A 25,842-nucleotide genomic window follows, 5' to 3' on the forward strand; every position below is an offset into this window, starting at 1 on the left:
CTCAAACACACGTAAAATAGAGCATGCAAATACACTTAAAAACAGAGCATAACGAAAATAACATGCAGCAAAAAGATAAACGTGCGGCTTGAAACTTTCTAACTGATCACAACTTCTTCTACGTGCATGCAACGTCTTCCTCATCCATGCAAAGTCCTGGCCTATCAAAACTCAATGCAGTCCATTTTTAATCTTAATAAAAACAAATATGATATCTTGTATTAACAACTAAAATTTTATATTATGCAAGGAAGTTGCTACAGTACTTGTCTCCATGAAGTTATTGCAATATAATATTTGACGTTGATGTGAAATAATATTATGAAAATTATCTTATATGTAACGAAAATATCATTCTACAATATGATCCATTATTCAAGTAATATATATATATAGAGAGAGAGAGAGAAGCAACTAGTTAATTCAATAATTCACTGTATTATTTGAGTCAATAATAATCACATATTAATATAAACTTCAATTTTAGTGCTTTGTGCACATACAGTTAAGGTCTTTAATATCAACTCCTTACTCCTATACGATAGCCAACTCTTATATCCTTTATTTTGTTCAAGGCAAAGCTTCAGTGGGCTTGGGGAAGGTCTTACATGGACCATCACCAATGCTTACTTTATCAATAACACGAAACTAGTATTTATCCAGATGCTTAGAGAATTCATATAAACTATAAATATTATCCCCAACAAAAAATGTTATAAATATATGATCTAAACATCATGATACATAATGCAATTTTTTTGTTGTTTCCCTCCAATGTGTTAGTTTAACATTAATAAATGCCCTTGAAAAATATATACAGTTGTGGATATAGATAATCTCCATTTGCAGTTTCCTTACCGAGAGTTCAACTAGAAATTCTTTGAATGTGTTGTCACTGAAACCTTCTCTAAAATAGGATGCTCAGAACAGATTGATGTATAGATTATAGCAAAAGAACTATTAAGAATAATAAAATCTGGATTTGACCTGTTACCAGTAATCTCCACATGAACACTTCCCATCTTTAAAATGATGAAATCTGTTATTGTCCCTCACAATTATCTCTCTTTGAACAATCTTTGATATGAACTTTGTTGCAGTGTGGCAGTCCCCACAGACTCGAAGGTTCTTTATTACTCGAATCGTTGTCCCAGCAGGAGTGCTAATGATGCCAAAAGCTATGGCAAGTCTCTCACTATGATAAGATAGCAAGTATTTCTTTTGCTCCTCTTCAACATCATGAAGCACCTCTTTGGTGTCAGGAACATACCCTTCTCGTTCCATCCGGTCCAAAAGATCTTTAAGAGTCTCATTTATTTTGTCATACAATGGATGGGATTCATCGCCTGCGGCAAAAGCATGTACCTTGTTTTTTACTTCAATCCAGCTGCAAGCTGGCGTCTTTTTCATGCCCTTTTTTCTTATAGAGATTCTCATCCTAGCTGCACTTTTATATCTTTGAGCAGCAGAATAGATGTTTGCCAAGAGAACATAAGCTCCCATGTTGTTGGGATCAATCATAAATATTTTATTAGCAATCTTCTCAGCTAACTCAACATTCTTGTGGACTCTACAAGCAGACAATAACGTTGACCAAACACTCCCAGTAGGTCCTACACGCATGCTAGATATGAATTCATATGCTTCTTCCAACTTGCCTGCACGACCAAGAAGATCTGCCATTGCAGCATAGTGTTCCAAATCTGGAGCAATACCATAATTCTGGGTCATAATGTTGAAATAACTCCAAGCTGTGTCTATTAAACCAGCATGACTACAAGCGGTTAATACAGCCACAAATGCCACAGAGTTTGGCTTCACTCCCTCCTTTTCCATCTGTCCAAACAAGGAAATGGCATCATGGGCATGCCCATGCAAAGCATATCCCATTATAATGGATGTCCATGATACCATGTCATGGAGCTCCATTCTATCAAATATAAATCTTGCTAAACTAATATTCCCACATTTGGCATACATATCCACAAGTGAGCTGGCTATAAACACATTATCATCAAATCCATTCCTCATTATGTATCCATGGAGTTGCTTCCCCAAATGAAGTGTTGTCAAATGGGCACAAGCTGGAATGATACTAGAAAAGGAAATATGCTTTGGTTTTATTTTAGCCATTAACATCTGTCGAAAGAGTTTGATTCCTTCATCAAAAAAACCATTCTGCACACATCCTGCGATAATTGAGTTCCATGAAATCCCATCTCTCTGAGGTAAGAGATAAAATACTCGACGTGAATCCTACACTCGTGTACACTTTGCATACATGTCAATCAAGCTACTTCCAATGTACACATCCATATCTAATCCATGCCTAATAGAATAACCATGAATCTCCTTTCCCTTAACAACGTCAACATACTCTGCAAATACTGGAAGGACACTCGACAAAGTGAATGAATCAGGCTTTAAGTTAGAATTCCCCATTTCCCTAACCATCTTCAAAGATTCTTCATATAACCCATTTCGAGCAAGTCCCACAATCATTGTATTCCATGAAACAAGATCCCTGATTGGCATTGTTTCAAATACCTTCCTCACGCTATCCATTTGCAAAGGCTTTATTCCATTATACATTCTTCCACAAGAGTGATCATCAACTTGCCCACTTCCATAATTAGAAGATAAGTCATCACCTATTCCATCTAAACTAACATTGGGACCAATATCCACAACCTGTTTCTCAAATTTGTGCCTCAAATCCACAGTCCTATAGTTAAACTCAGTACAGCTAACTAAACCACGACTTAATTCACGATTCCCATTTCGTTGAGGCATTTTATCAAGCACTTTATGCTCGTAAAATTTGCCTCCGCTACTGACTCCTAAACCCAAACTTTGAAATTTTGCGTACATATTCATGAGAGCATTATTAGTGTACAAATCAATATCTACACCAAGCCTAATAATGCAGGCGTGGACAGATTCACCAAACCTAAAGTCCACCAATAAAGTGCATGACTTTAACACAGAGGGGAACACATTATGATCTGGGTACACGCCAGAGTCCATCATTTTAACAAAATATAGCAAGGACCGAACAAAAAGGCCATTATCAGTGTAGCATCTAATGATAGATTTCCAGGCAAGTGGTGGGGGTGGTGAATGGAGAGTGTTAAAGAGATCAAGAGAGCCATGTAAGAGGTTAAGGTTGGTATAGATAGAGAGAAGTTTGGAGACGTGAGAGGGAGAGTTGGGGTCTATGGTTTTGAAGATTTGGGCATGGAGTTGTTTGGCCTGGGATTTGGATGTTATTCTGGTAGGGTTATTGAGGAGGTTTATGAGGATTTTCGTGGGTGTCATTTGTTGCAGAATCAGCAATCAGGTTTTGATGATTGGTCATGGCCATCACGTTTTGGTGCTGTAATCAAAACCAGATATCATTCTCCTGAAAAAAGAAAAAGGAAAACAAATAAAGATAGGCAAAACAAATTATACTTAAAACTTTGTTTATATCATAACAGATAATTGAATACATTAAAAGAAGGTAAACGAAAACTTGAATTAAGAATTCAAAGTTGTGCAAACAAAAAAAGCAGAGCAGAAAGAAAACTTTTATTAAGGACATACATTATGACGCAAGCTCCAATATGAATTCCATCCATTCATTAAAAATAACTACTTGAAAAGAATAACATTTTCCGCTGAAATAAAACCCTGAACAACCGAAGTCAGATTCATTGCACTATCAACTGAAAACCAGAGAGGAAACCATTTTCCCGCACTCTGAAAAAATATACAGTCCGGTCTGTGTTTTAAGTTTCACCTAGTTTCAGGTTGCCCGGGTCTGAACCGGATAATTCACATCTCCGCTCAAAATTTAAGTCTGAAAAATGCTAAAAATCGAACTTAGGGATGGTAAAACGGGTTGATGGGTCGTATAGAACTATGTTAATACGAGGATATGATTATGAATAGACTTTGATAAACTGAATTTAATTATATTAATAATAAATAGTTCCTATATCAACAATTTCTGTAACGATTAAAGAAACAAAAAGTTTTATATTGAGATTTATAATTTTGAAAATTTTTAAATCCATATATTAATAAATGACTTAGATTGACACATCAAAACTCAATGTTGAACCACACCCTGATTATCACATGCGGTGTTTTAAATTCAACCCTGTCAGTTGAACTGAGACCTGAGGCTTTCACCAGGTCGAGTTACCCATTTTCTATTCACCGAAAATCCTAAAAAATAAAATAATGATCTATGAACAATTAAAGATCGAGATGTTGGAGCTTTTCAAGGGAAAGTGTCGGTGAGTACCAATAGTGGTGAAATCTGACATGAAATGTCGACATCTGCGTCAATAAGATCTAGCCAAATCAGTCAAATCTTGGATATATTTTATGAGAAATGAGCTCAATGAATGATTGGAATTGCATTTAGTAAGTCATCACCATCAACCAATGAAAATCGATTTGTAATTTGTATTTGAGATATATTTGCTAAATTTCAAACCTATAACTATAAGGACTTAATTATAATTTTTAAGGGTGTATTTGTTAAATTTTAAAATTTTTGACACCCGGTTTGACCAACCGATCAACCCAAGACTTGACAACTTCGCAAGGTTTCACCCCAAGTTGGTTATTAAAACGTTGATCACATGTCAAAGCCATAGCCTCGTTATGACCATGAGTTTTACATCCCTGTTATGCAACTAGATCAAAAATTATAAATACACAGAGAGAGAAAGTAATATATTAGACCATACTCAACTGAAGTGAAAAACATCAAGTTCAGGACGTAAAAGAAAATGTAGAAGTAGAACATCAAAAATATACGAATAAACTACATATAAGTAATACAATTCCAAGACTCAGCAGTTGCTTCACCAACAAGTGTTCTTCATTGTCACAAGAACCCCAACATACATAGAGATATTACAACTGGGAGCCCTACACATAAACCCAAAACCTTCTTAAAAGCATGTTTCAATCATCTTCTCTTTCAGGGGGCAGACCGCAAGGCAGCAGCATTTTCTGCACATAAAGATCACGATGAATGAGTGATTTACATCAATAAGATAAGATTTATATCCAGGAAATGAAATGAAAAATAGCTACATACATGAAGGCTTGTGAACTTAAAAGCTTGAAAAGTTCAAAAAAATTTCTATCCATTCATTCTATTTAATCCAGTCACTAAAATCAAAATGTTGCTACTCACCAACATTCTGCATCTTTGGATTAAGAGGAGTGCTAATGAGAGTCATCAATACAACATATTAACAGAGTTGCTACCTCGTTGACTCTCTTCAAAATAAAAACACACTTTTATCCTTTTAATTACATATTAGCATCTAAATAAGAACTCAGAAAAAGTCTTCAGTGGACAAGAGCACAATGCATGTTACATACGAATGTCGACGTGGCCTGCAAGCATGGGACGTAATTTCAAGAACTTATCATCTATTGACAAAATCACAACTATGCCATCCAACAAATCAAGCTACCTTTTTGCTTTAGTTGTTTTAAAAGTTAACCATTTATTTTTCATTCTTCACAAATATAGGATTCTGATTGAATGTCATTTATGAAACCCCATTCAATGGTCAAACATTTTGCTGATGTGGACATTTTGTTTTCTAAATATATTAACATACCTCAGATGGCATCATGCAAGTAATTAGTAAGTATTTAACATTCTCTTGTATTCTCTTTCCTTTCTCCATTAAACTCTCTCTTTATTTACTCACACCAACGATAAACTTTCATTTCTCTTCTCTCTAATTCTTTAAACTATTCATTACCCTTTTGAAAAGAAAAGTCCTTTTCACTCACAGACAAGAGCTGCTTTGCAAGCAAAAAAGAGAATTAAAATTTCATATGGTGGACGATTTCATCTACCTAATAGTGCATACTTGGACACTCAGAAAAAATTGTAGTTAAATACAGAAGAATTATAAACATCATGCTTATACTCACACATATATAAGGTGAAATTGGCTCGTCTTATAGGGAGCTATGCTACCACATAATTTTGCACTATAATTGCTAACAAGCTTTGCTAGAAGTAGTATATGACTGTGTCATGTGAAAATGTTTGTATCATAAGACGAGTAACAGGTGTCCACCCATCACAGATTTTTATACATGGGATAAATCAATGACCTTCAATTTTTACATAAAAATTATATTGAGAAACCATTACAGCAGAACATTTTGAGTTGCCACTAAATCTGACGTGTCATTCTAAGATAAACTAACTATGCATGTTAGACATGATCTAATCTACTGAAAGTGAATTAATCAAATGGTCAAAAAAATGTGATACCATTGATCTTGCCCCATAAATATGCATCCAACAATAACCCACCAATTATATTGAATCAGATTTTGCTAACTTGCAGATCATGCAAAGCCAACTATCAAATTCATCAAACATTGGCGACTATGAAGGAATGATAAGTTGGGGATATCATTTGTCATATTAAGCCTTTTGTTGAATGAAAGGAAAATGAAGCAGAAAAACCCTTAAACCCGATTATTACACCCAACCCTTTACAAATAAATTTTAGAACCAAAATAGGAAACTAAATAAAAGAGACAAATTAGTAATAAACTAAAACTCTGCAAGAGACCGAATTAGTTAAAAAGTGGAAACATTGTGCAATTGTAAGACTCCAACCAACCCTTAGCTTTGTGTATAATGAAGAGAATGAATTAGAAAACAAAAAAATGGTATTAAAAGCACAGGAACAGTAAATGTAAAAATGCTAAGACATATAGAGGATGCATTGTCCTTAAGACTGATTCTGCCCCTGTAGGAATGACATTGGTGCAAATATTGACGGTAGTTTGACCTCTAGGCTTGAACGATATTTTCTGGTTGAGTGCACTCTCAAACGGAATGAAGAACAACAAACAAAGTAATATAATTTTATCTCTGGCTTAAGAAAATAAACAAAGAAGGGAAACTAGAGCAGTTCTACATAATCTAGTTAATTAATATTCAACAAAGGGTAAAGGGTTCGAGCATATGTGCATTTTCCATATTTTCTCAACAAAAAATTGTCACCCATCTCTACTAAATTTATAGGCAATGGGAAAAATTGCTTCTGACAAAATTCGATCAACAACATTCAGAATTTTAACCATATGTTGAATTAATCACCAAGTTATCTGAACTCAAAACTCGCTCATGCACATTTATCGCTTGGTCTTGAAATTTAATTTTAAAAATTTAATTCAATGACTTAATTTTTTGGTCCAAAAAATAAAATGATAGTGAGCCAAACAAGGGCCAAGCCCCAACGTACAATCAAGTGGATATGCACCCCTTGCGCGTGAGTAATTGCATGCACACACTCCGTTAAATGGTTTTCAGATCAACTTCTGCAATTAGGTTTAGGTTGTAAGGGCTCATGTGCTTGAGAGTTTGTTGTAATTTTAGTAGTGCTATTTAATAACTAACTCAAGAAAAAGATAAAGTAAACAAAGTAAAATAACAAGAATCAGAGTGAGATAATTGAGATATATGATACTCAATTGATATTGCTTAGACCTCTCAAATTTTTGTGTGTTATAGAGTGAAAGGAAGGGGGGTATTTATGGCCATCACCTCTCTCCCCCATTTACACTCCTTCCACGGTCTCAAATTTCAAAGCGGTAGATGTCCACTGTTTTACAACACTTCCCCTTGGATATCTGTTATTTACAAATAATTGTACTTAACCTTATTCAAGAAAAACCCGCTGGGACAAAAACCTAAATAAAAAAATACAACTCTATAATGAAACTGTAAAGTGAAGTCAAATGTGTTTCATACTGCCTCATTAAAAACCTTCTCCCCAATAGGACAAAACCTGGTCAAAGAAAAAAGAGTACAGTGCACATATGCCCAGTACAATAAACCTTTCTAAAAACTCCCCCTAATCGATGCACCTTCTCATAATGGTAAAATCAATTTAGTAACTTATTAAGCCACAGCATGCCATTGTCATACACTAACTTTTGAAATGTTGATGTCAGTAAGGCCTTAGTGAATGTCCAAGAGCGAACATTGTAAAAAAGTGGACATCCACCGCCTTGAAATTTGAGACGGTGGGGGAGTTTAAATGAGGGAGAGGGGGTGATTGCTATAAATACCCCCCTCCTTCACTAATCATGTGCTTAGCCCTCTCAAATTTTTATGTGTTCAATGAGATATCCTAATGGGCTTATGTGATTATTCCAGAATTTGTCCAATACACTTCATTTTGAATAATCTGGGTTTGACGACTAGTGTGGGCTTGAGACTGTAATGGGTTTCAGAGTTTATTAGGCCTTTAATAGGCCGGCCTAATACACTAATATATAAATTGGCTAGGTCCCCCTTTTCAAACGCAATTTGAACAATTTAACCCATTTGTTAGTTGTCATTAAGCATGCATTATTAGAAAGGAAGACCTACACTTTCTGTAACATATGAAAAACTGCTGCATCTTCCATAAGGAATCCAAGAATTAGAAACCATAAATAAATCAGGTTTGACTTAGCCTCTATACTCTTAATTCAGTATTCTACAATCCATATGTTGATCTTTTCAAATATTGGTAATCATGATTGATTGTCATTTGATTTGATTTATTATTGATAGAATTATTGATTGTTTTTAACTTACATAAAATGCTATCAATAATAAATCAAACCAAATGATAGAAATTAATCATGATTTCCAATATCCCAAAAGATCAACATATGAATTATAGAATACTAAATTAAGAGTATAGAGTCTAAGACAAACCTGATTTATTTATAGTTTCTGATTCTTGGATTCCTTATAGAAGATACGACAGTTTTTCATGTCACAAAAAGTGTAGGTCTTCCTTTCCAATAACGCACGCTTAATGACGACTAACAAATGGGTTAAGTTGTTCAAATTGCGTTGGGAAATGGGACTTAACCAATTTATATATTAGCCTATTGGACCTGCCCATTAAAGGTCTAATAAACCCTGAAACTCATTATAGCCTCAAGCCCACACTAGTCGTCAAACCCAATTTATTCAAAATGAAGTGTATTGGACAAATTCTGGAATAATCACATAAGCCCATTAGAATATCTCATTGAACTATGTATTTGTCCGGTCTGTCTTAGATTTTATACTCTTAATTCAGTATTCTATGATCCATATGTTGATCTTTTGGGATATTGATAATCATGATTGATTTCTGTCATTAGGCTTAATTTATTATTGATAGAATTATTGATTGTCTTTAACTTACACAACATTCTAAAGACCGAGCCCTCAACTACAGTGGAAGTTGCATTGAACACCATCAAACCTTAATGAGAAATTTCCAAAAATTGAGACCTTTAACGGTGTCAATTTTAAGAAATGGCAGGAGAAAGTATTTGACACTTTGGGCGTAATGAACCTGGCAAATTTTCTTACCCGACTTGAGCTTGAATTAGACACAGAACATTATGAACAATTGTTGGAGACCTGATATGGCAACATAAATTGTTGCCTTTCTTCCAGGAATTATATTGTTTGTCCTCCCAATCAAAAGCAAAACTCAACTCTCACTCACTCCCTAAGAAATAATCTATAGCCTCTAACTATCAACTAAGAAGCGAATTAACATGTCAAGAAGATAGTTCCCGCAATCAATGTAAATGAACTTAGATTATTAACTCCATTAGGTTGTAAAAAAATTTTTAACACAAGTTAAAACATATTGTAACTACAGCCAATGAGCACAAAAGTAATCAATAAGCAACAAAATCATAATGCAAGTCGAAGACAAGACAATTCCCAAGAAGTATGGAATGACAATAAAAAATATGATGAGTTGTTATCCTTTAACAGAATATGGCCTTACATGACGGAATAAGAAAAGAAATTCAATTAGCCAACTCAAATAATTGGAATTAAGAATTTATTAAATTGAGTTAAGCCAAGAGTTGCAACTAAATGGTGTACTTATAAGTGCCAATTTAAAGAGACTTAATTCAAACAAAAAAACTCATATTCTAGCCATATGTTGCAACTAAATCAACTCACTCTTAACCACCGCTGTGCTTTATAGAAGGCCAAGGCTGTCAACTCATACCTCACCCAACATTTGTTAATATTCAATAGTCTTTTGCTCTTTGGTTCTACTTTTATTTTTACAGCACCTCAACTTGAACTACATAAATTCCAATAAAATAACCAGAGCCATGCAGCTTCTTCTTAATGATGCAAATTGGTCCTCACCAACAAAACAATCTAGGTCATTTCCCATCGTTTGTTTTCAATTATTTCTTGTTGATGGTTTCATGTTAGTGTATAAAGAAAACACCATTTCTATGGTCAATGGCATCAATAGCATTAAATACCAATAAAAAAGCATGACTTCATAAGCATGCAGAGATGTCAACCACCTCCATGAACCTCGGAATAATATTCTCCGATTTGAAAAAAAAGGGAAGTAAGCTTGAGATGACTCTATCCATGCGGAGAAGAAAGGATATTTGAAGGGGAAAAAAATCATGCAACCACAACACCCATATAATGTATCTATCTTCACATAACCAGATGAACAGTTTTGCTCCTTGATAATCATTTGAGAGTTCTAGGTAACCTGCACTGTGCACAAGAATGTCCAACCACAACACCCATATAATGTAACACAAACTACATGTTCAAACATAAACCTAAATTTAAACCATGCATAAATAAATTCTCACAAAACCCAACAAAGAACAAAGAAATCAATGAATAAATTAAGAAAAGAAATAAAACCTGCATAAAGTTGTAGCGTTCTCTTCCAATGGATTCATTCTCCGCAATGGCAAAGTAAGCCAAAATGGGGTAATGCCCAACATAAGACGCATAGCTATCACGCTGGATATTCACCGCCCATTCACTACACAATTCAAAACAAAACCGATCACCAAAAAAAAAAAAAAAGCCCTAAAATAATACACATAGATGTTAGAAAGAATGGAAAGAAGCTCACAATCTGTTCAAATCAGCGTGGCCAGTGCCAACGTATTTGGCCTGCAGATGCTCGAGCTGGGAGTTTATGTTAAACCTATCACTGGCCTGCACAATTATAAACAAGAAAGCTTCTCAATGTTCAGTGTTTTTTGAAAAGAAACTTTGAAACAACAGATTCGTAAATGGAAGATTACCTGCATCTTTGTTGTATCGGAAAATAACGAGGAGAAGAAAGAGGGTTTAATCGGTGGCCAAGGTAGATTTGATGTCAAATAAATGATAAAAATTCCAATTAGATGATGTTTGGTAACGGAGATAGATAGGAGTCCAACTCGTTTTAGCATGTGACTCATGTCACGAATTACCCGAGTGACCGACCTCGCCAATAAAAAAGGCACAGGGAAATTCTCGAGCTAAATTCAGCATATTAATAATTAATAATTATGAGTCAAGTTTCTGAATTAATTAAATTTTAAAAATTACTTTCACTTTAGAAGAATAAACTTCGTATAAAATGATTAAATAATTAATAATTTTTTCTTAATTTTTTAAAACATATTAATAATAACTTTTTAAAATAAAAATTAAATAACTAGTCAAAATAATCATGTCTTTAGCAACATCAATAATACTGTCTACATCACCAAATAGATGATTTATCGATGATACTAGTAAAATAAATCTATGAATGATTTATCCGATGATGCCAGTTTAATGACTGCCTATATCCTTGAATATATCCAGTGGTACTACTTTAAGGACAAATGAAGCATAATTATAAGCAACAAGCCTTCAATTTTCGTGAGATGCATCATCAGCATTATATTAATTTGTAGGAAATTACAAATCTTAGCGAGCTCTTAAGATCATGTTATCTCAACCACTGATTTAAAACCCGACCCGACCCAGTTGATTCAACATAGACTCGAACAATTGAAGGCCGAGATGTTGGGGCTTTTGAAAAGAAAGTGTCAGTGAGTGCAATAATGGCGACGAAGTTGATTTCTAATGAGTAAATCGACCGAAAATCGAAAAAAAGCGACGGCAACAGCCGACTTTTGCTAGCAATTGGCAAGGCTAACGAGGGTAGGGTGAGGTGGGTTTTGGTCGAGAGGTAGAGGAAAGCATTTTCGAGATGATGGGGAGAGTTGTCGACACTGACGTATGTGAGATTTGATTGTAATCGAACCAATGGATGATTGAGATTGCATTTAAAGTGTCGTCGCCACCAACCAGTCAACCACCAATTTGTATTTGGAGTGTGTGCTAAATTTCAAACCTCTAGATATTTAACTATAATTTTTAGGAATGTATTTGCTGAATTTTAAAATTTTTGTCACCCAATTTGACCAACTCGTTGGTCAAACCGGTTAAACATGTCAACCCAGGACCTGATAACTTTGCCGGGTTTCACCCCAGGTTGGTTATTAAACCATTGATCTCAACTACAAGATAATTTTTTGCTCAAATCTCCAAAGCCGTGATGGTTGAATATGCAAAGAATGTAGACACTTGATGGCTCTGGTCTGAAAGTTCAAATTTTTGTCATTGTTTTAAAAGTCAGACCGGAGGGCAACCCGCTTTGCTGCCCGGGTCACGGTTCAACCGATCCAACCGGTTGGACCGGTGATGTCATCACACATCATGATGACGTCAACACATTTTTAAAAAAACCTTTTTTTTTTTTTTTTAGATTTCTATTTTTTACTAAGACAATAACAACTTAATTACTATCCAACATGATTCAAAGTTCAAACTAAACAACAATCCCAACATAATTTAAGTGTTTAACAACAATCCAAAATCTAAATCCAAACATGATGTTGTATTTACATATTAAATGACAAAATACATAATAAGTAATAATATAACTCCCAGACCAGAAGCCACTGAACATAAAGGTAATCAAATTATAATTTGATGATGAAATTTCTGAATCAATGTCAGTGAATATAACCAAAATATGGCAGGCACAACATTCCAAATCAAATATACACGTAAGGTGGGATTTACAATAGAAAGAATAATGATTTCATTCAATAAAATGTATGAACAATTAAAATACAACACTTCAGGATACACACGGGATTGGGAAAATCATGTTGACAAAAATTGTTGGTTTACAATTTACACACTAAATTTTATCTGCGCCTTTGCCATGAAAAACTAGGGGATCCTGTTGGTTGTGCACCTCTGTAATTTCTATTGGGAGAATCCATTTCTCCGTAGGGTCTGCTTGAAGCATCCATTGAACCTCGGAAGGACGCGTATGCGGCTTTAACTGATTCTAGCAAAGAGTCCATCAAAATCGACACCACGAAGCATGTTGTATTGATACGAGTCCTCTCGAGTCCACTAAATTTATTGTTTGCAACTCACCTTGAATCAAATTGGATTGTCAAGACATGCATGCCAATCAGCCTTCATGCGTCGATTTCTGGCGAGGGAGGAACACGTCTTCACGATTTCAAAGACTGGAGTTACGATCGATTTCAACAACGAATGGTTGCGATTTCAGCAAGATTGAGTTTTGATTTGTGTGGGATTTCAGATTTTCACGATTTCATTCAAATTTTTTCAAAGTATTTTGTGCGTAGAGGAACTGAGGAAGAAGAAACTGCGCAATGGGAGAAAGTGAGAAATTAGGGACTTTTTTTCCCTTTTCAGTGTTGGGCCGGTTTTTCTTGCGGTCCAACACTGTTCACACGGTCCATTGACGGGTTAAAACAGGTTATTGTGCAATACCAATTTTTATATTGACTCGAACTAGACATATAACCGATTCACGGTCCAACTGGACCGGCCAATCCGGTTCGGCTTTTAATACAGTGATTTTTGTGTTAGCTTAAGCAGGTAATTTCGACAACTTTGGCAATTTTGGAACTGAGCTTCGATATTAATTGTAAGTATAGTTTGTGACTGTTGAAAGTCTTACGGAATTAAGACTGAAAAAAAAAAAATCATTTCTCAACTATATACTGGAAAAAAATAAAAATAATAATTGTTATAGACTTGTAGGTTGACAAAAACTAACAAAAAATTCCAACAAAATCTAGCCCTTGAAGTTAAATAAAAAAGAGTGGGAAGAGATTTAACTCTTCTTTTTCATTTTTTAATACATGAATGAAATTGTACACCTATACAGCAGATGGTACACAAATTTCATGCAGCTTGACAGAATAATGAAAAAATACATAACAAATATCAAAGAATATTTACTATTTTACAAAGATCACAATTCCATCTTTCTTACCCAAAAGCCAATTAGTACCTCAAACCCACTCGTTTTTGGGGCCTTTGCCCCTGGAAACTTCCACTCTTAAAAACATGAAATGCAGGGAGCGGCGAAACAAAAGCTATTCACCATAGAACATAAATCCTCTCTTTTCTTGGGCTTTTACAGCCATCTTATGTGAGGAACATGACACTGAAGCTCAGTGAGATTTACCCTCCTTCTCTGGAGCTTCTATTTGTGTAGGCAAAAGGTTTAAAAAGCTCCCATGAACAGGCTGATTTACTGTAGCCGACTCATCTTCTGTAAAATATAAATCAAATTGATAAATGAAGAGGGAATACACCCAGATAAGTCTATATCATGATATCATTCTCAGTTTTATCCCATTTCCTTTCTGCAAGTCGCACAATCCCAAGACATCAACATATTAAAATTTTAACATAAACTCAACAAGTATTTACAACTAAAAATATGAAACTAGTAGTTCAAAAGGAAATAAAGAGGTAGCCCTCACCAAAAAGGGACTTGATGGAGGGCCTCTTAGGTTTATTGTTCTTCTTCTTCAATTCAGCTGTGCAGAGAACACGAAAAATGGTTATATATAAAGATCATAACCAAGATGAGACATTGGACAGAAGATAAACCTCTAAATTGCATTCTTTAAAAATACAAGATGTTAGAATAAAAAGATATATAAAACATAATTTTAATCATCCAAATTAATAAGATAACCAATCTAGCAGACTAGACCATTAAATGACTCAAGAAAATTTTCAACATTTATTTACGATATTACATGTATCAGATTTCAGATTCCCTATTAAGGAACAACATATTACATATTTCAAAATCCATACAAATATTCCCAGTTTTGGCCAAGACAAATTATTGCCCTCAACCTCCCTCTAGAGTTATGGTTTTAAATAAAATTGAATGAGGACAGTAAGAAAATGAGAGCTATGGCAATTGTAGGGTAGAACTTTTATGTAAAAGTGACAGGACAATACAATGACAGAACTTAATCAGTAGCTATCCCTTTCCCCACCCTGATTACAAGAGCTATGCACAAAATGGGAACAAACAACAGCATTAAGTATTTGGAGAAACAATACAAGTTAAAAATAAGAACATTAAGAATAGTTAATACATTGTACATATAAAATAGAAGAATCAACATACCAATTCCAGGTAATTGATGATCATTTACAATTTCAAAGTTCTTATATGTGTAGCCCACAAAATTTATATCCTTGGATGAGAGCATCTGCAGCAAAGGACAGAACATCAATCAACATATGGACCTCAAAATACACTACATCAGCAATAAATGTAGATGTACATAACTTCTACATTAATGCTGACATATGAGATTCTATTTTTCCAACAACCATATTTGCAAGAGAGTGAAAATATGAACACTGAGATGCAAGGAAGTTAACTTTCCTTTAAACAAAAATAATAAGACTCAAAAAAGTTAAGACCAGAACAATTACAAATGAAGGGAGACTGATAACTTCCTCCACCTCCCTGAATTTCTATGTAGGAAATTCATCTTGGACACTATAGACAATATATACATAAGTTATATTGTACATACAAATAAAAAGGTAAATGAAAAATGAACATGATAGAAATTCAGTTCTGAATTCTGAAGAACTAATGCTGACAAAGCAGAATGAAGATGCTAATTCTTCCAAAATTCTGCCGATAAACCATTACTATAGATGCAATAAAATAACAGACAGTGATTTACACAAGTTCTGTTGTTTCTAATCAATAATCAGGATAGGAATCTTTCTTGCAAATTTGGGAAGAGACTAGGGCCAGGATTAGTGAATCTCAAGTCTTTTTGACGTACAAATAAAAAAAATCCTGCACTGACCTTTCTCCATGGACCTGATCTTGTTGAAGATTGAATTTGGTTGTCAGCCTAGACAATTTTGAGAAAAAACTTTTAAAGATTAGCAATCTATACAATTACTCAACACATACATTCACATAGAAATTTCAGCTACCTCTTCAAACTTCTCAAAGTTTTGAGTATCCAGCTCATCATTGACTTCGGGAATAAATGCAGCTTTCATTTGGTATAATTTGTCCCACTCTATACCTTTAAACCATGGGTGAGCCTGAAAATAATAAAGCAAGCCAGTTAATTCGCCAAACTGCAATTCTATTATAAGAGCTGTTAAAAGAATTTAGAACAGAACACACCACACAACACCTTAATTTCTTCTGCGCCTTTTGTACCAAGCCTCTGGTCAACATTACACAAGAGTTTACTAATAAGATCTTTTGCTTCGGGAGATAGTTTTGCCTCTTCTGGAAATTTTAAATGAGTTCTCCAATTTACTATCTGTGTGATGGAAAAGTGAGGACAATGTTAGATTATTAATCATAATGAAGATGACACTGGAATGAATACTACAGAGATACAAGCTAAACAAAGAGAATATAAGGACATTAATGGAACCATAAAAATGCTAATTTGACAAGATATCAGAGTCTGAAATCATCAATATTACAAATTCCAATTTAAGTTCAGAAGAAAACTAAATCAAATATTGATAAGCAAACAGATTTAGCTTGAATGCAACTTTTGAAAATCACATTGAGGCCAATGGCAATGCATGCTTTGCTACATTTTTTCACAAATCATTGGTCTGAGACAGTATAGAAACTTTTAACCATTTCCCTAAAGGTACGCTTTATATTAAATACTCAAAATGCAAAAACATGGTAACTAGTATCCTAAGTTACCTTCCTACAAGTTGACATTGGCTCATCAGAATAAAAGGGTGGATATCCCACAAGCATTTCATACATGATGGCACCAAGAGACCACCTACAGAAGATATTAACAGAAAAACATAATGCATTTCTTAAAAGAAATAAAATCATTAATTATAAGAAAACCCATTTTAGATATACCTACCAGTCACATTCCATTCCATATCCTTTCTTCAATAAAACCTCAGGCGCAATATAGTCTGGCGTTCCAACAGTAGAATAAGCCTGCAGTTTCACAATATTCAAATTTCCAAACATTAATAGCTGTGCAGACCCTGCAAAACCCTTCAGAAAAGCTACCTATAACAAAACTACAAAGAGAGCAGAACGAAACTTTGGGTCCTCTCTAAAATCAAATCCCAGAGCATCAAAAGCCTTCAAAATGTAAATTTCAAAACAAATGGCTCTGACAGTATCTCAGTGACAACTACAATGAAATCACAAACCCCGAGAGACTGAAAATAGAAAAAAAAAAAAAAAAAGACTGTTCTGGCTAGGTGATTAGGGACATTACTGTAATATATGAACCATATCAAGCACATTAGTGTAGGTAACTTACAAGCATCCTCCTGTTCCTCTGCCAATGCTGCAGTTGTTCTTGTTGTGTTCGTCTTGGAGCCACTGGACGTCCATCACTCTGAAGAGCTCCGCTGAGGTTGTTTCCCACAGAAAAGTCCTTTTCCTGAAGATTACTGCAGTCTAATGGTTTACATAGTCCAAAATCTGATAGTTTCATGTGACCATTTCTATCAAGCAGCAAGTTATCAGGCTTGATATCTCTGTAACATATAAATGCCAGAACGGTTAGTCAGTATAGAATAATATAAGAGGACCATGAAGCATATTAATGAGTCAAAAACATAAAGTCACCTATGAATGTAGCTATGTTTATGGATAGACTCTATAGCAAGGACAGTTTCCCCCACATAAAACCTAGCCTCATCTTCTGTTAGTGTATCTTTGCGCATTAATAAAGTCATCATATCTCCTCCAGGCAGATATTCCATGATTAGATACAAGTACTCATCATCTTGAAATGAACAATATAGTTTGACAATGCAATTGCTATCAACTTCTGCAAGTAGATTCCTTTCAGCTTTCACATGTTCAACCTGAACAATGCAAATGCAAAGTAGCAGATGTTAATAAAAACGGATTCTAAAAAGATTATTTGACATGCTTAATAGAATACAGACCTGTCCTCTACGAAGCATTTCTGATTTCTTAAGTTTCTTCATAGCGTAGACATGACCAGTTGCCTTCTCCCTGCAGACTCTAACCTGTAATCACAAAACAATAAGTGATTTAAAAAATAAAAACTCCATTAACTTGTTTGTAAAGGCATCACCAGAAATCAGCAGTGCAAAATTTGAAACCAAACAAACAGAAACAAGGTTGTTTATATGGAAAAATATGTTCAAATGCATCACTAACTAGAAAGCCCATGCAACGCACACTCTATTCATCCATAGCCCCATCTTCCTGATAAATGCTTAATTGAATTGTCTTCAGCAAAAAAAAAAAAAAAATTAAAAAGCAGTTCCATAAATTATTCTTTGCCTGTTATCAATAAGTACATTACTGCAAGTTCAGCAAATGATGCAGCAGATGCAGTTTATATAATTAGATATATGATTATCGTTAAAAAGGTAAAACCATAGAGCATCAATCAGTTAATTAGGAATGTGTCCTGAATTCAAAAACAAGCAGGCATGCACATAGAGAAGCATTTGTGTTTGTGACACCATGCAACTCAAAAAGAAAAAATATGAATCAAAGCTTAGTTCCAGAATGTCTCCTAATATATGTACACACAAAATAAACTGAAGCAGACTATAAAGCAATTCAAAGAATTCCAATACATCCAGAGACTTGTTAGCTTTCTGAGCAGCCACCCTTTTCCCATCCCCTTGAGAGACGTAGGGCGAAAGAGAGATGTATGACAAGATGTTATAAAAGTTATAGAAAAAGAATTTTTATCGGTAACTTCAAATTTGACTAGCTGAAACTTCATTAGCAAAGGAACAGCCCAGTGGACACATTTGACCAAGCAAATTACACAATATATACACACAACTATCACTTATGTCATATAATTTGAAACAAAAGAGATACTACCTCTCCAAATGCACCTTTCCCGATCATTGTCAACGGCTCAAAATCATCAGCACCCATCTTATGCCTCTGAAGGCGCATGTATTCTGTTTCCTTCTTCTCCAAATACTTCAATAAGTTGTTCTGTTCTTCCTCAGAGACTTCGGCATCGGCCAACTTCTTTTCCAGTATATCACGTCTGCAGTAAGTTATATATAAGACACTTGAAGTTTAATATAATTCAAGAATCAAATTGCTGATACAACCTCCAAAGGAAATTTCAGTATTTCATTTCCAAATTACTAAATAAGAAAAATATTTGTGCAACTTTTCATGTTACAGAAGTTTTTGTGAGAAGTTAACTTATGCTTTTCCTATTATGGTTTTGGGGAAAGATAAATTCAACGCAAAGTATTAGTCGTGTCGGCAAAAATTAATATACCGACAAAAGAGCACTAACTTATTGCCAAAAACATTGACCACTAAAACGTAACATCTAATAGACATTAAGTGAGCACATGCGAAAAATAAAATTATATAATCAATCTTGTGCAACAGCCACTATCCTGGTCATATATTCAACTAGTCTAACACCATAACGTGCAGGTCCGAAGGGAGGTCTAGAAGAATAACAAAAGTCAAATAGATTAAGATTTTAATAAATCTATATTTATGTAACTTTGAAGTAAACATGCACACATGCATGATTGCATAAGTGTTCTATTCAAGTATTATGACTTTTGAGAAAACTTTCATGATCTTTGCTCAACAACCGAGTGTATATTTACCTGCAAACTACTGAATACTCAATGAACTGAATCAATCACTTCCACAACCACTTTAACTAATCACACACTAACCTGCTTTTTTTTCACCAAAAAAAAAAATTACTATCTAAATGAACAATAGAACTGTCTTCTAACCTAAATTCTTTGGCTCAAATGATATTCTATAATATTTTAAATCGTGTGTATGTAGCACAGCAGACACCAGTAACCCATAAACTTTGACTGGGAGAAGTCTGCCTTCTCAGAATCTTCTGTTATAACATTTTAACAACCTCAAACTTCATAACAGATGTTGCTTAGAGAGAAAAGTATGGGACTCAAAATTTGGTAATAACCTTTCAAAGTTTTCTATAAGGAAATCAAGTAAAGGAATCTCTAAACATGTAGAAGATTATGTCATCAAGTCCTATTGGGAAAAAAAAAATGATTACGAAGAGAAATTGCTATTTTACAAATGGTACATAAGAGATTTAGCTAAGTAGAATTTTTCACTAGCTTAATTATCTAGTTGAATTAGGAACTGTCCATACCAATTTAAGTTTGTATAACATACATGTTTGAATTTTCTTTTGAAAATAATGTACAAAAAGAAAATAATGAAACAAAGGGCATACAGAGTTAGAACCTCAGACGTCTTTCTCCCTTATGTTTTTAATATTTGTTCATCCTTTCAGGAGAATTTAATATCTTGCTTGTTTTTTGGTTTCTCGTTATTAAAGCTATTTTTTCCTCTGCTAGGAAACAATAATTAAGATCATTATAACTTGTGTTCAAATAATACTACTTTTCAATTAAGGTGATTCCATATATATGCCAAATATTTTAAATATACATATGGCTAAATCTAACTTTTCACCTACAAAGATCATAGTCAACCAAAGAACTCAGATGCCAATTTCTCACTCTCCAAGCAACCACTTGAAGAGCAAAAACAGAATGCATAAAAGAATGACAGACATTGTTAGTTGCGCATACCTTGTCTCCACAGCATAAACTTAGCAGATTTATGTCTTAAGTCCCTCGTGGATACAATTGAAATAGTAAAAGTCCATAATTCAGGTTCCAAATTTAAATTTCCACCAAAAATTTCACACAAGGACATGCCAAATCAAAAGACGCGCCCTATAGACATCGCAGAATTAGTCCTAGTTTCGTTCTAGCTGATTTGAGACATTGAAGCTTAACTTTCCCAAAATTCCTTGGATCACAAATACAAATTCCAATCAACTAAACAATATAAGTGGCACCATAGATGAAGTTACTCCAATAAAATAGGAAAGATTAATTAATAAGCCCAAAATATCGATGCCAAACCAACCTTTACAATAAATTTTGAACCAAAATAGGAAACTAAATAAAAGAGACAAATTAGTAATAAACTAAAACTCTGCAAGAGACCGAATTAGTTAAAAGTGGAAACATTGTGCAATTGTAAGACTCCAACCAACCTTGCTTTGTGTATAATGAAGAGAATGAATTAGAAACAAAAAAAATGGTATTGAAAGCACAGGAACAGTAAATGTAAAAATGCTAAGACATATAGGGACGCATTGGCCTTAAGACTGATTCTGCCCCTATAGGAATGACATTGGTGCAATATTGACGGTAGTTTGACCTCTAGCTGAACGATATTTTCTGGTTGAGTGCACTCTCAAACGGAATGAAGAACAACAAACAAAGTAATATAATTTTATCTCTGGTTTAAGAAAATAAACAAAGAAGGGAAACTAGAGCAGTTCTACATAATCTAGTTAATTAATATTCAACAAAGGGTAAAGGGTTCGAGCATATGTGCATTTTCCATTTTTCTCAACAAAAAATTGTCACCCATCTCTACTAAATTTATAGGCAATGGGAAAATTGCTTCCGACAAAATTCGCTCAACAACATTCAGAATTTTAACCATATGTGAATTAATCACAAGTTATCTGAACTCAAACTCGCTCATGCACATTTATCGCTTGGTCTTGAAATTTAATTTTAAAAAAAATTCAATGACTTAATTTTTGGTCCAAAAAAAATGATAGTGAGCCAAACAAGGGCCAAGCCCCAACGTACAATAAGTGGATATGCACCCCTTGCGCGTGAGTAATTGCATGCACACACTCCGTTAAATGGTTTTCAGATCAACTTCTGCAATTAGGTTTAGGTTGTAAGGGCTCATGTGCTTGAGAGTTGTTGTAATTTTAGTAGTGCTATTTAATAACTAACTCAAGAAAAAGATAAGTAAACAAAGTAAATAACAAGAATCAGAAGTGAGATAATTGAGATATATGATACTCAATTGATATTGCTTAGACCTCTCAAATTTTGTGTGTGTTATAGAGTGAAAGGAAGGGGGTATTTATGGCCATCACCTCTCTCCCCATTTACACTCCTTCCACGGTCCTCAAATTTCAAGCGGTAGATGTCCACTGTTTTACAACACTCCCCTTGGATATCTGTTATTTACAAATAATTGTACTTAACCTTATTAAGAAAAACCGCTGGGACAAAAACCTAAATAAAAAATACAACTCTATAATGAAACTGTAAAGTGAAGTCAAATGTGTTTCATACTGCCTCATTAAAAACCTTCTCCCCATAGGACAAAACCTGGTCAAAGAAAAAGAGTACAGTGACATATGCCCAGTACAATAAACCTTTCTAAAAACTCCCCCTAATCGATGCACCTTCTCATAATGGTAAAATCATTTAGTAACTTATTAGCCACAGCATGCCATTGTCATACACTAACTTTTGAAATGTTGATGTCAGTAAGGCCTTAGTGAATGTCCAAAGCGAACATTGTAAAAAGTGGACATCCACCGCCTTGAAATTTGAGACGGTGGGGAGTTTAAATGAGGGAGAGGGGTGATTGCTATAAATACCCCCCTCCTTCACTAATCATGTGCTTAGCCCTCTCAATTTTTATGTGTTCAATGAGATATCCTAATGGGCTTATGTGATTATTCCAGAATTTGTCCAATACACTTCATTTTGAATAATCTGGTTGACGACTAGTGTGGGCTTGAGACTGTAATGGGTTTCAGAGTTTATTAGGCCTAATAGGCCGGCCTAATACACTAATATATAAATTGGCTAGGTCCCCTTTTCAAACGCAATTTGAACAATTTAACCCATTTGTTAGTTGTCATTAGCATGCATTATTAGAAAGGAAGACCTACACTTTCTGACATATGAAAACTGCTGCATCTTCCATAAGGAATCCAAGAATTAGAAACCATAAATAAATCAGGTTTGACTTAGCCTCTATACTCTTAATTCAGTATTCTACAATCCATATGTTGATTTTTCAATATTGGTAATCATGATTGATTGTCATTTGATTTGATTTATATTGATAGAATATTGATTGTTTTTAACTTACAAAATCTATCAATAATAAATCAAACCAATGATAGAAATTAATCATGATTCCACATATCCAAAGATCAACATATGAATTATAGAATACTAAATTAAGAGTATAAGGCTAAGACAAACCTGATTTATTATAGTTTCTGATTTCTTGGATTCCTTATAGAGATACGACAGTTTTTCATGTCACAAAAAGTGTAGGTCTTCCTTTCCAATAACGCACGCTTAATGACGACTAACAAATGGGTTAAGTTGTTCAAATTGCGTTGGAAATGGGACTTAACCAATTTATATATTAGCCTATTGGACCTGCCCATTAAAGGTCTAATAAACCCTGAAACTCATTATAGCCTAAGCCACACTAGTCGTCAACCCAATTTATTCAAAATGAAGTGTATTGGACAAATTCTGGAATAATCACATAAGCCCATTAGAATATCTCATTGAACTATGTATTTGTCCGGTCTGTCTTAGATTTTATACTCTTAATTCAGTATTCTATGATCCATAGTTGATCTTTTGGGATATTGATAATCATGATTGATTTCTGTCATTGGCTTAATTTATTATTGATAGAATTATTGATTGTCTTTAACTTACAACATTCTAAAGACCGAGCCCTCAACTACAGTGGAAGTTGCATTGAACACCATCAAACCTTAATGAGAAATTTCCAAAATTGAGACCTTTACGGTGTCAATTTTAAGAATAGGCAGGAGAAAGTATTTGACACTTTGGGCGTAATGAACCTGGCAAATTTTCTTACCACCTTGAGCTTGAATTAGACACAGAACATTATGAACAATTGTTGGAGACCTGATATGGCAACATAAATTGTTGCCTTTCTTCCAGGAATTATATTGTTTGTCCTCCCAATCAAAAGCAAAACTCAACTCTCACTCACTCCCTAAGAAATAATCTATAGCCTCTAACTATCAACTAAGAAGCGAATTAACATGTCAAGAAGATAGTTTCCTAATCAATGTAAATGAACTTAGATTATTAACTCCATTAGGTTGTAAAAAAATTTTAACACAAGTTAAAACATATTGTAACTACAGCCAATGAGCACAAAAGTAATCAATAAGCAACAAAATCATAATGCAAGTCGAAGACAAGACATTCCAAGAAGTATGGAATGACAATAAAAATATGATGAGTTGTTATCCTTAACAGAATATGGCCTTACATGACGGAATAAGAAAAGAAATTCAATTAGCCAACTCAAATAATTGGAATTAAGAATTTATTAAATTGAGTTAAGCCAAGAGTTGCAACTAAATGGTGTACTTATAAGTGCCAATTTAAAGAGACTTAATTCAAACAAAAAACTCATATTCTAGCCATATGTTGCAACTAAATCAACTCATCTTAACCACCGCTGTGCTTTATAGAAGGCGAAGGCTGTCAACTCATACCTCACCCCAACATTTGTTAATATTCAATAGTCTTTTGCTCTTTGGTTCTACTTTTATTTTTACAGCACCTCAACTTGAACTACATAAATTCCAATAAAATAACCAGAACCATGCAGCTTCTTCTTAATGATGCAAATTGGTCCTCACCAACAAAACATCTAGGTCATTTCCCATCGTTTGTTTCATTTTTCTTGTTGATGGTTTCATGTTAGTGTATAAAGAAAACACATTTCTATGGTCAATGGCATCAATACATTAAATACCAATAAAAAAGCATGACTTCATAAGCATGCAGAGATGTCAACCACCTCCATGAACCTCGGAATAATATTCTCCGATTTGAAAAAAGGGAAGTAAGCTTGAGATGACTCTATCATGCGGAGAAGAAGGATATTTGAAGGGGAAAAAAATCATGCAACCACAACACCCATAAATGTATCTATCTTCACATAACCAGATGAACAGTTTTGCTCCTTGATAATCATTTGAGAGTTCTAGGTAACCTGCACTGTGCACAAGATGTCCAACCACAACACCCATATAATGTCTCAAACTACATGTTCAAACATAAACCTAAATTTAAACCATGCATAAATAAATTCTCACAAAACCCAACAAAGAACAAAGAATCAATGAATAAATTAAGAAAGAAATAAAACCTGCATAAAGTTGTAGCGTTCTCTTCCAATGGATTCATTCTCCGCAATGGCAAAGTAAGCAAATGGGGTATGCCCAACATAAGACGCATAGCTATCACGCTGGTATTCACCGCCCATTCACTACACAATTCAAAACAAAACCGATCACCAAAAAAAAAAAAAAAGCCCTAAAATATACACATAGAGTTAGAAAGAATGGAAAGAAGCTCACAATCTGTTCAAATCAGCGTGGCCAGTGCCAACGTATTTGGCCTGCAGATGCTCGAGCTGGGAGTTATTTAAACCTATCACTGGCCTGCACAATTATAAACAAGAAAGCTTCTCAATGTTCAGTGTTTTTTGAAAAGAAACTTTGAAACAACAGATTCGTAAATGGAAGATTACCTGCATCTTTGTTGTATCGGAAAATAACGAGGAGAAGAAAGAGGGTTTAATCGGTCGACAAGGTAATTAGATGTCAAATAAATGATAAAAATTCCAATTAGATGATGTTTGGTAACGGAGATAGATAGGAGTCCAACTCGTTTTAGCATGTTGACTCATGTCACGAATTACCCGA

At 34.3% G+C, this 25,842-nt stretch overlaps 3 protein-coding genes across 4 annotated transcripts; all 3 read right to left on the minus strand.

Moving 5' to 3' along the window:
* Positions 1 to 744: 744 nt before the first annotated feature.
* On the minus strand, positions 745 to 3,369 carry LOC116129606 (putative pentatricopeptide repeat-containing protein At3g23330). The gene is given in 1 exon segment (XM_031415329.1): positions 745 to 3,369. A coding segment is annotated over 1 exon segment (2,328 nt). The 5' UTR covers positions 3,319 to 3,369; the 3' UTR covers positions 745 to 990.
* A 1,335-nt stretch (positions 3,370 to 4,704) lies between these two features.
* LOC116129619 (uncharacterized protein At4g14342) lies at positions 4,705 to 11,291 on the minus strand. 2 transcript variants are annotated; one of them, XM_031415343.1, is made up of 4 exons: positions 11,134 to 11,291; positions 10,959 to 11,044; positions 10,742 to 10,865; positions 4,705 to 5,010 (listed from the first exon to the last, which is right to left on the minus strand). In XM_031415343.1, the coding sequence occupies exons 1-4, from the start codon at positions 11,281 to 11,283 to the stop codon at positions 4,963 to 4,965; spliced, it is 408 nt and encodes a 135-aa protein (XP_031271203.1). In that variant the 5' UTR covers positions 11,284 to 11,291; the 3' UTR covers positions 4,705 to 4,962. The 2 variants fall into 2 exon arrangements, with proteins under 2 accessions (XP_031271203.1, XP_031271204.1); XM_031415344.1 differs by lacking the exon at positions 4,705 to 5,010 and adding an exon at positions 7,339 to 7,365.
* Positions 11,292 to 14,116: 2,825 nt separating this feature from the next.
* LOC116129531 (serine/threonine-protein kinase tricorner-like) lies at positions 14,117 to 25,400 on the minus strand. The gene is made up of 14 exons (XM_031415259.1): positions 25,284 to 25,400; positions 25,128 to 25,177; positions 19,083 to 19,281; positions 18,161 to 18,244; positions 17,835 to 18,076; positions 17,524 to 17,743; positions 17,110 to 17,189; positions 16,935 to 17,019; positions 16,399 to 16,530; positions 16,190 to 16,303; positions 16,057 to 16,104; positions 15,354 to 15,438; positions 14,689 to 14,745; positions 14,117 to 14,474 (listed from the first exon to the last, which is right to left on the minus strand). The coding sequence occupies exons 1-14, from the start codon at positions 25,398 to 25,400 to the stop codon at positions 14,374 to 14,376; spliced, it is 1,614 nt and encodes a 537-aa protein (XP_031271119.1). The 3' UTR covers positions 14,117 to 14,373.
* Between the last annotated feature and the right edge of the window lie 442 nt (positions 25,401 to 25,842).

The sequence above is a fragment of the Pistacia vera genome, unplaced genomic scaffold, assembly GCF_008641045.1.
Source record: "Pistacia vera cultivar Batoury unplaced genomic scaffold, PisVer_v2 Contig212, whole genome shotgun sequence".
NCBI lineage: Eukaryota > Viridiplantae > Streptophyta > Magnoliopsida > Sapindales > Anacardiaceae > Pistacia > Pistacia vera.